General features: G+C 41.5%; 1 protein-coding gene across 1 annotated transcript; it reads right to left on the bottom strand.

Annotated features, from left to right (window-relative positions):
- Positions 1 to 8,193: 8,193 nt before the first annotated feature.
- LOC134184395 (uncharacterized) lies at positions 8,194 to 11,255 on the bottom strand. The gene is made up of 5 exons (XM_062652068.1): positions 11,126 to 11,255; positions 10,864 to 10,949; positions 10,282 to 10,798; positions 9,232 to 9,560; positions 8,194 to 8,868 (listed from the first exon to the last, which is right to left on the bottom strand). Exons 1-5 carry the CDS (start codon positions 11,253 to 11,255, stop codon positions 8,389 to 8,391), a joined length of 1,542 nt encoding a protein of 513 aa, XP_062508052.1. The 3' UTR covers positions 8,194 to 8,388.
- Between the last annotated feature and the right edge of the window lies 1 nt (position 11,256).

Here is an 11,256-nt window from a genome sequence, read left to right as displayed (position 1 = left end):
TCTGTTGTGAGAACATACGTTCTATTTGGATGTGGATGACTCAGAACTGTATTTAGAAATCAACATCTCTTTGTAAGTGCTAAAGGCGATTTCACATTCGTGTGACGAGGCTTCGTCATTCTCCAAAAGATTATACGTTGATTTAGCGATGGATGCGTGGAATAATCCTTCGATACCAGCCCATAATACCATACCCAAAAACGTTCTAACCTCTTTGACGTTTGCATGTTTGGGAATCTTTGCAATAGTGGCTGTTTTTCTGAATCTGGGCCTAGTTCATCCTTGCTCACTCGTAGATCACAGAATATTATATTTAGTCATTGCAAATTGACACTTCTTAGCTTTAATTTGCAGGCCATAAATTAACAGGGTCTTAAAAGTGTCTTCTAACCGTTTAATTAAGATGATCATCTAACGAACTCGACAAAACACAAAGATCGTCCATATACAGTACGAGTTGTAGGTGGTCATGTGACCGAAGACAGAAGCCATTATCCCACAGAACGTCGCTGGAGCGCCTTTCAATCCGAATGGCATTCGATTGACCTCGTAAAGGCCCAACGGGGCTTGAAAGGCCGTCTCCTCTTTGTCGTTTTTAGCAATCGGCACTTGGTAGTATCCGTGCGCTAAGACCAATGTGGCTGAAAAATTGGACTTTTGCCATCAATTCCACAACTTCTATTAAATTTCCTGTTGGAATCGCCGTATTCTTTGTATTGGAGTTGAGGACGCGATAATCTACACAGAAACGTATTGAACCATCGTTTTCCTTAATTGGGCAGACAGGTGCTGCGTAGCCCGATTCAGATGGTCGTATACACCTCGTCTTTGCAGTTTCTCTGCTTCTTCTTCAACTCCAGGTCTCTATTGCGTTGGTAGGCGACTACATGCATATGCAATCGGATTGTCCGTTGTCGGCGAAATAGTGCACATGTGAGTTACATGCCCCTCGTTGTCTGGGTAAGCGAACACTTTGCTATACCTTCGTAGTAACTTCTCAAGGCGAATTAATTTTCCGTAGACAATGACTCTCCTAGGTCGTTTCTGCGATAGGGTCGTACGTTATAGCTTTAGTCAGTTGAAGTTTCTGAAAACCTACCGCAGATCCACAATGTCTGCTGATCGTCTGAGTGGACTTACACTTATGAAAATCAACAGATCGAGGTGTGAGAAAATTCAGAAGTTTTAATCACAATTAAGTAATCTAGTTGAAGAATTTGAAAAATTACATTCAAGAAGAATGAAACTGCCTTTGTTTTAGGAGACAATTATTGAAGTGTGTGTATAATATCTATAATCTCAGATTGTGCAATTCTTGTATGACGTCCATATACATCATAAGTATAAAACCCGATATTGCGTTTCTAAACGTGTACATTAATTTAATTAACTAATTAATTAAAGTTGCCAGTTTGTAGGAAGATAGTCCCTGCTTGATGGAATCCCTCTTTTCAAAATTCTGGTTCCGCCACTGAGACATCAAGGTTCATTGCCAAAAACTGATAACGGTGTTCAATATCTAGATTAGTCATCCAAGATGCGTTCTCTCGATTTTCAGAGTTGCCCTCAATCTCAAGACAAACGACAGAGGAAGTATGTGGGAAATTGCTTGAATGGATATGTAGATACTGGATCCTCATATGTATATATACATTTGGATCACCGCACCTGATTTTACGAGTCGAGCATTTAAGAATTTGTTCACGGTATGCCGTTAAACATACAATGTCAACTCTATACCACCCGCAAGGGAATGGCTTGGTTGAACGCTTAAATTGCTCCTTAATTGGGTAAAACCTTGTCTAAATTGGTCGCCTCAAATCATTAGATTGGAAGAAACACCTTCCAGAAATACAATTCGTCCACAATACAACATTTCATGAATCTATCGCTACCACACCTTACAAGGTCATCTTCAAGGAAGATCCTAGAAATTAAGAACAATAATTCATGCAGCCACAGAAGAGATTTATAGGCCACAATCTGCCGGAATCAACGAAACGCCATTAGAAGTTTCGACAGATAGAGATTCTGGAATATTTAGGCTCTATAGCAGAGTCAAGACAAACTCGGAACAAATGGCAGTACAGGGAAGAAAATCTTACAACTAGTCGAAGCTCGTTTTCTATCAGTATCAATGTGGTAAGTTGGTGTGGGTTAGGAATAAAATGGGAAGACGGAAAGTGTCAAGATCTCTTTCACCGCGCTGGATAGGACCGTATGTTGTTGTTAGATCAATATCCCCGATGTTGTCTACATCTCCTCACGGCAGTAAAGAAGTAACCCTGCTCGTACAACGTGAGGAACGCTAGAGGCCTGAAAATTCATTGAGGAGTCCACGTCCTAGAAAAGGCGACCGGCAAAGCACCCCACCTCGCCAGAAGATCCTGATAATACGGTCGGTTGCGAGATCGAGCACTGACGAGTCGCCATCCGAAACGGGAGAAGGTGCGGAAGAGCAGCTTGGAACGCACCTAGAACAAGAAGCCAACACGCTTCACCTGAACCACCAGCTATATATTAAGAAGATCTAAACGGATTTGCAGACTACGCAGACGACTGCTGCATGATGGAGGTGTAGTGTATTGATACTTTGTATTGCGTAGTGCACGTTACCTACTCTCTGTTCGCGTTCACTGTGAATCTGGAACTACGTCATGAAGTACCTGTGTTGGTTTAGAAACACTTAACTAATTGCCTGTGTCCTAGTAAGTGATTATGACATCAATGCTTGTTTACTGTGACTGCGGATTTACTGTTACTGACACGGACGTGTTTTATTGTGACTTACAATACGTGCAAAACACGTAGAAAAAAGAAGAAAATTTCTAGAAAAAAGACGGGATGCAGGAAAGACATCGTGGAGAGCTATAACATCACAAATGAAATAGATGACGACTACGAAGTTGATGTGATGTTACATTGATCAGCCAAGCCCAGAAGAACACGACCACGCATGAAGCTTTCAAGTTTGCACTAGAGTAATTAACAGTAATGAAGTAATTGACATGGCATCTGCTTTCGTGGCCAATTATCTGTAATTATATCTTAACCATAACGTTCTAAAAGACTAATGGTCTTTGATATGCAAAAACCTTATCCTCCTGGGGGTGTCTTATTCACACTCTATGTTTAGCGTCTAGAAGAAATCCGGGCTCTTGCGCTTTCGAATGATGCCAAGATTGTCGCTTACCGACGAAGGACACGGGAGTTATAGCGATTTTGTAAATATACAGTGAACACGAACAAAGAGTAGATAAAATAGACACGCACACTATATCAGTCACTCTTGTGTTACGCTCACTCGGCTGTCGTGTTGCTACACGCGCCACCTTACACTACACATCCTGTACACTGTCATAAGTGAGCAGTTTTGGTCAGGCACAGGAGTAGTCGCATGTTAGTCGAAAATGCGAAATCCTAGAAAAGATATCTAGAGTGTCCTATTATTCTAAAACCAGAGGTCAAACTCATCCACTGAGAGTGCACTTCCTGCAAATGATTAGCTAGCTAATACTAGCAGGAGGTAAGGACAACAACCGCAATCTCATTAGCCACTTTCATGTAAATTAAAAGTGAACTCGAACAGAGAGTAGTCACACGTCCCGTATACTACGTACAGGACAGAAGGAGGAGGTCAGTTTACTGAGGAGCAAGTCATTAATTAAATGCCGACAAGTGGCTTCTCTTAGAATCGACATAGAGGGGTGATCAGACGAATAATGAACCATAGCATTTTGCAATGTATAATAACACTTAGTTCAAGCATGGATCTTTTATATAAGGTATTTACTGTTTATTCATATCTAACAAATTTGCATCCACCTCTTGTACTATAGATTTAATTTTTGTACGGTAAACTAATAGTAATTAGTGTCATTGATATCAATTTGAGTTTGTAAAGGTTAATATATAATGGCTCTTGTTATCATTCTGTACTCTTGTGTGTAATGCTCCAGGATACACTACCACTTGCTATTCAATTTCATTTTTCTTGTGTACACCATTTTTAATAGTAATACTCAATTATATTATTACAACATTGATTAATTGTATTAATTAACAGAACTTTATCTACTTGCTACCTAGGGTCCTTTCATTCCCTAGACGCCGCACTTTCTAGGAAGTATTCAGGAGGTACAAACCAAACCATTTGGTAAGTACGTACCACACAGAACACGCATCATAGATTACGTACGCACGTTTCTACCCGCATTTGACGTCTGTCAAGTCTCAATGTTAAATCATCACTCAAAATGACGCGGTAGAGTCACGAAAGAAATCAGAAAGAGGTTGTTCATCACCGCAAAACACGCAAAACACACAAGAGCCGAGTCCTAATAAGGCCTCACCTAATTCGATGCGTCGCTATACGCACCGGTTAAAGTTCGAAAAGAAAAATTGTTGCTTTGGCTCTAGACTCACACGGTTAGCAAACGCCAATGCATCAAAAGCGAACCAAACCGGCGCGCGGTAGGTGATGACGTTTTAGTGCCACGCCCTGTGAAAAGGTCTATTATCCGTTGCTTACGGCTGTTGTGCAATATCACGGAAAACTGAATAACTTACGTAGTCCGCATGCGGTTGGGTAGCTGCTCAAATATCATCATTCATCAGCTGTCTAGATGCGATAATTTGTAATTAATCTTGACTTTAGCGTGTGTTGTACCATAATTTCCTTTGCACTAATCTTGGTGTCCCACGTTTCCGCGGAGGTCTAACTAAGCTGTTGTGAGCGAACTAAATCTACATATCTAGGAAGCCTACAACAACGCCTTGCTCCGTCAATCGTGGTTTAGTCCGCATATTCTGTAAACAGCGCGTCCTGCGTGCATGCATGATGCCATGCAACAGTCCATCATGCGTCGTAGCGGGTTTTTAGCTAATCAGGAGCTCGAATTTCACTACTTCGCCTTCCCACCTTCCTTGAATCAATCATTTATTGTTCAGCTGAAACGTGAGTATTGTCTAGCCTCGGCCTCCCAGACCCGTGTAGCGCCGATACAAAATCGTCCTCCACGGGTCTGAGATGGTACCGTCTCTTCTCAATATATTGCGGTTGGTCCTAGGACCAGCGTTAGTGTTCAGTTTCATAAATGCATACCTTTCCAATTACGGCCGTAATACAAGAACGACGAAGACATGTCGCATCCTGCTGCACGGGTACCTTTGTGTTTACAGTAGCTACGGTTTTATCATTTGTGTGTTAGTAGGGAACGCGAACGGGACGTTAGGAAACACTGTCTTTTACTACTGGTGCCGCGGACGCGATCGGCATGTGTCTGATCGGCGTGAATCCGCTGCGAGTAGCTGCTAGTCGCGCGTGGAGCTTCGAATTCGCGATGTGGGCATCCGCTGTGACTCGATCGTCCGGATTCGATGCAACTTGCCGCGAAATCGCGACAAAACTTCGCCGTGAATTCTCCGCAAGACTCTGTGTAGTAGACGTGATCATGAAGTCGTTGAGAATGCAGCTGGCTGGCTAGTGTAGATGTCGGAGCATCGGTTCGAACAAACGGCTCTACTAGGTGTCGTTACTGCCGTTGACAGGCGCACTACAAGTCGTCGTTTGTGTACAGTGTAGTCTTTGGTAGACAGCAGATATGCATGAGATGTCTTCGTTGAGTACAGCTGTAATTGGAAAGGTATGCATTATGAAACTGAACACCAATGCTGGTCCTAGGACCAACCGCAATATATTGAGAAGAGGCGGTACCATCCCAGACCCGTGGAGGACGATTTTGTATCGGCGCTACACGGGTCTGGGAGGCCGAGGCTAAGTATCATGGAAAGAAGTCATGAAAGAAATGTGCGACTAAAATAATTATTTCTATATTTGGTACTTCCAATTAGGACAGAACATCGGATTATTGAATGCTCGAATCGGATAACTGAACGCCCAATTCTAATAATTGCTTACCTGAATCGGGTAACTGAACGCCGAGTTCGGATAATTGAACGCAAAATACTCTAGTTGTCTTCAATTCTTCGTTCACGCTTCAATCGTCTCACTCGTTTACTGAGATAGTCGCGTAGCGCATATGTTACGGAGTCAAAATTGCATTCATCTGGCATCGTCGTTTTGTCGATCCGTCTTTCCGTTTTGCCGTAAATCTATATGACAAGTGCTGACGCACGTATATATATAAATATATAAATATATAAATATAATATATCTCGAGCTCAATTGACATGACAAGAGAGGGGCTCGCTTCGCTCGCCAATAAATATATAAATATATAAATATAGTATATCTCGAGTTCAATCGACATGACAAGACAGAGGCTCGCTTCGCTTGCCAACAATATATCTCAACCTCACTTGACATGACAAGAGAGAGGCTCGCCTCCCTCGCCAATTATTTAAGAAATAAACTCAACGCAGAGTAGGACAATGACAAAGGCGACGTACGATATTGGTAGAATTAGTCCAAGTAGTTTGTGGCCTGTCCGGCGACGCAATGCAACAAGAGTAATAGCAGCAAGCGGCCCGCCAATAAGAAATCCTGCTGCCACACCAAGCTGTGGAGATAATTTCACCACATACGTTCCTTCTGTCAGTTCATGAGTAGCAATAGTCAGAAGAAAACTGAGGGAAACGCCAATCAACATATCTTGTCAACAGTAAAGGCCATTTACTAGCATTGAACAAACGACTATTGACTAATAATAAATCAGTTTATATATGCATGGTGTACTTAGGATACTCAACAACGGACTTCCCTAGCAGGCTGAAAATCCCATAATGGCTTTTCCTTGTTTTGTTACCACAAAGTTTGCGACAAGATCTGATTTTATAAACAAGAAGCAAAACGCCACTAGCTTAACTGCTCAAACTTCTATATCTATTGAGATTACGTTACCGCCGACACTGTTCCCGAACGCGAAAATCAGAGCGCGCTGCTCAACTGTAAGCTAATACTAGCACTGTATACTTTCGTCGGGCCATCACAGGACTATTGCTAGATGTCGTAATTGCCCAGCTTGACACACCATGCAGAGAGTGGGGTCAAGGGACTCTCTGCCTAGCTCATGTGCTCCATTGTGATATTCTCAAAGCTCAAGAGTACATACTACAGTCTTCACAAGTGAAAAGGATGGCTTGCATGCCAGCAGGAACCGATGATGACACATTCAAAGTTGAGATAAGTCACTGGATAGACTTGAGTAAACCTGCACTTGGTGAAGCTTAAACTACAGCATGCATGTCATCTCCACAGAGGCTGCTCAGCATCTACGAGATCGTCGTCGTCGTCGTCGTCGTCATCATGAAACCTCTTCTGCACTGAAAAGTCAGTTGCAAGAGTCTACAACTATAAATTAAGACCTTCGGGAAGACATGCTTGACAATTAGTCTCGAACCTGGTTTTTGATTGGTGTGGTACATATACATAACAACGGAGTGTTCTGAATGGACCCTTTTATCGATGACGTTTGTGCCACTCCTTTTCTAACGGCTGGGATAGATAAAGTGCTGTTCTGACAGTGTATCATGTCATATGAGGTGTTACACAGGATTTTAATACCGCGTTAGTGCAATGTATTAGAGAGATTCATATCAAGGGTGCATTTCTTTTGCCTCTTCTGCTCTTCTGGAAGAGGCCAGAAGAGTCACGCGACCTCTTCTGGTCGTTTCTTTTGCTTCTCCCGCCTTCTTCTAAAGTGTTAGAAGAGTCACTTCTGGCTCTTCTTGCCGAAAGGCGGAAGAGGCAGAAGAGGTCTCGTGACTTGTGAGACATGCGCATTAAAAACGCGCGTATCGATGGAGCCGTACGAGCGTCCTTCGCTTCCATTGCTTTGAAAACCAAGTGGTCTTCCAGCAATATCAAGTCCCACAACTACAGCTGCTGCTAGTGGGTGTTCTCCAAGGACCCCCTTTGAGGGACCAGAAATGGAGACAACGGTTGTAGAAGTCGCCTCTTCAAGTAGAGATCCAATTTCTTTAGTAAAAACCTTATTTTGCTATTTCCGCGTCCATCGCACTGCTAAACTATTAATGCGCATGCTCAGCTCTTCTAGGTCCTCTTCTGGTCATTTCTTTGGCTTGGCTCTTCTGATTAGACTGCGCATGATCGACCTCTTCTGTTCTCTTCTGACACCTCTATTCCAGAAGAGCAGAAGAGGCAAAAGAAATGCACCCCAACAATACAAAAGTCAAGTGTTTAGTGAAAGATTTCCAATACGACGACTTGAGTTCCAATATCTAGTACAACATTTCACAACAAAAACGAAAATAAACCAAGTCCCAATGCAAACGCTAAGAATGTGACCAACATGCCAACTGAGAGCAACTACATTTGTTGTCAACACAAGCAAACCATTTGATAGTCAGCAATCCCAAGACAGCACTCAATCAATGTAAAATGTTAATTAAAATATCAACTTCGCTTTACCAGATGGGATGAGAAAGAGTGACTTCCTTTCCTCCATCCATTTTCCCTTTCACCCTTCTTTTAAGAGGGCACAATACGTACTCGTCTGTCTCACGAATACGATTGAAAATATTGCGGGCCTCTGCAGCTGTCGGTCGTGTGGCAGGATCATCCTTCAGCATGTGTTTGCATAACGAACGAACTTCTCTCTGGCGGACGTGTTGGACTTGATCCATCCGACGAAGAGAATTTGGAGGATCAGCAGTGAACAGTTCGCAGATGGTCACGCCCATGCTGTACATGTCAGTCTTATCACTTTTATGCACAGCACGACCGTCAAATCTCTCCGGTGCTGTGTAGTGTGGGCTAAGCATTCCGACGGAAAGTGAAGCGTCGTAAAAACGAGCACCTCCTAGATCACCCAGTTTGGCTCTCATTGTTGAAGTGACAAGGATGTTTCTTGGACAGATGTCTCCATGAAGAATAGCCTTAGGTTGCTATGACAACAGTAATAGAATTTATAAAATTCTATAAACGGAGACTAAAATTCACCTCCTAATACCACACAACATTTCCTTTCTCTTATCAATGATCTTATTCTCTGTGTTTCACTCTGTAACTTCAAGCCAATTAATCGTGTCTAACTGTATCTGCCTGTTCGCTGTCTGACTGCTTCTCTAACTGCCTAACATTGAAGATCAGACAACGTGAGAGTCTAATATATACAATAAAACCTATAAGGAGATCGAGTCTTTCAATCACACGTCTAGCACTGTCACATTAACTGGTTTGTGTTTATCTAGTAATCAGTTGATTAAATCTAATGCCTTTCTTATTGCTTTGACTACAACTTTTCTTACCATGGAGTGAAGGTAATCGAGTCCACACAAAGAATCATGTGCCATATCAACCATTTCTCGTAAAGTGAGAGGTAGAACTTCTCCTTTGCACGCATAAATGACACACGACATGGAACCGCTCATCAATTCCATGATAATCCATGCTTTCTTCTCTTCTTCGTCTAACTCCAAAGTGACACCACAAACCGTCGCGATATTTGGATGGTGAATCTTCCATGCGACAGACACTTCTTGTTGTAAAAGACGAATGTAAAAAGGTGATGAAATCAGATCTTTATACATAATTTTGACAGCAACAGGACAGTCACGCCAATATCCAATGCGAACCTCTAAAACACAAAAATGATATTAACTTATAAAGTTGATGGAAACATTACAATCTTGCTCGTCCTTGAATAACAATATTGTAACTAATAAATGTGGATTACTAAATTAACTTGACCGCATTTACCATCTTATGTATAATCTAAAATTATTATTACCAAATAATTTGACAGCAGTTTGATAAGTAAGTGATTTAACTAACTATTGTTAATGTTGATCTAACCAGAAGGTCAACTATCCAATCCAGCTGATTAATATATATTATCTGCGTCACACACATAAACATGGTACAAAATAGAAAAAAAGAAAGCGGAAAAAAGACAAAACAGAAAAAGACAACATATATCTACAATAAAAAAAGGAACACACTATCTCAGTCAACAGAAAGAGTTTCTAAGTGTAGTGCTGCTAAAGCGTGAAGGTTGCATTAACCATTCACATGCTAGATGACTTGCTGCAGTTCTGGATGACGAGACAGAAGCCTCAAAGTCCGTCCTAATCGCTCTTTATATGGAATGTCTTGAGTTATTTTCAATACCATAAAGTGAATGAAATGTCCTGCAATCGGAAAAGGAGGAGGATCTCGTTGAACTGTCTAGGAGAGATGACATGTAAGAGATGATCGGGTTTACAGATCGTAGAAGCGATGAATAAAACTGTAACTTTCGTTTATATATATTAAATACTAACAGAATTACACAAAACATGCAGATGAGCATCTCTCACCTCCATATGATCCACCTCCTAGTTTTGTGTCTGTGAGCTGAATGTCGTTTGAAGCAATACGTAAAACTTCAGTTTGTTCTCTCTCTTTGTATCGTTCAATCGTAGCTTCGGCATCTGACAGCAGCTCTTCAGTGTTGGACTTTTGTACTTGTAGGTCGTTTAGCGAGCGCTGCAAGGCCTCATTTTGAACTCGACTTTCGTCAAGTTGTCTCTGAATATTGAGCTTGTCTACCTGTAAGCGTTCCTCGCCTCGTCTTCTCTCTTCGCTTACAGCATTTTCTCTTTCTACTTTTTCGACTCTCAGTGCTGTTTCTAGATCTCTATTTTGTTGCCTCATCTGTTCTACATCAGCTGCTTCATTCTCCTTCTGTTTCCTTATTTCTGCCATTTCCCTGTCTCTAGCTACTACGTCACTTTGCAACTGTTCTATCTGCTGTATCAAACTTTCAACTAATTCCTTGTCTCGCTTCGTCTCAGATTTCCGAAAAGAAAAAAGTTTTTGTATGATGGAAGAGGTCTGCACAGAAGTTACATGTTCTCGTTCAGTAGGCAACAATGTAAACTACACAACAAAGAGATTACTCCCATTCTCTTTGCCACTGACGATGAACCAGATCTTCCAGTTGCTGCTGCCTCTGATGTTGCTTTTGTACTTTGACCAACTGGAGCTAAACAATGAAAGAAAACTTCTATTTCACCCCTACAATACTCACTTTCATAAATTATACAATAGATGTACCGGTATATGTAAATAATATATAATAGACACAATCATACGTATGTATATAAATTATAGAAAAGTTGTATGTATATAACTGATAGAATAAATGTATATATGTAATACATGTTCTCAATTCCTCCCAGTCGGCAAGATGATCAACTGTTTGGCCAATCATCAGCTTCCATGCTCTCGTGACCTTCAACAATGGTTGCCCATAATTGATTGACGACTTGACAGCATCCTCCTTTCTCATA

The sequence above is a fragment of the Corticium candelabrum genome, chromosome 9 (genome assembly GCF_963422355.1).
Source record: "Corticium candelabrum chromosome 9, ooCorCand1.1, whole genome shotgun sequence".
In the NCBI taxonomy this organism is placed as follows: Eukaryota; Metazoa; Porifera; class Homoscleromorpha; order Homosclerophorida; family Plakinidae; genus Corticium; species Corticium candelabrum.
The sequence above is the reverse complement of the archived record's forward strand: the minus strand, read 5'-3'. Positions and strand labels throughout refer to the sequence as shown.

Bases quoted from the DNA above. Each gene is read 5' to 3' on its own strand.
- LOC134184395 (XM_062652068.1), bottom strand. From the start codon at position 11,255: ATGAGAAAGGAGGATGCTGTCAAGTCGTCAATCAATTATGGGCAACCA. The intron at 10,799-10,863 runs GTAATCTCTTTG...ACTTCTGTGCAG, and splicing joins CAGTGGCAAAGAGAATGGGA to ACCTCTTCCATCATACAAAA. The intron at 8,869-9,231 runs GTAAGAAAAGTT...CTGTTGTCATAG, and splicing joins TCGATTACCTTCACTCCATG to CAACCTAAGGCTATTCTTCA.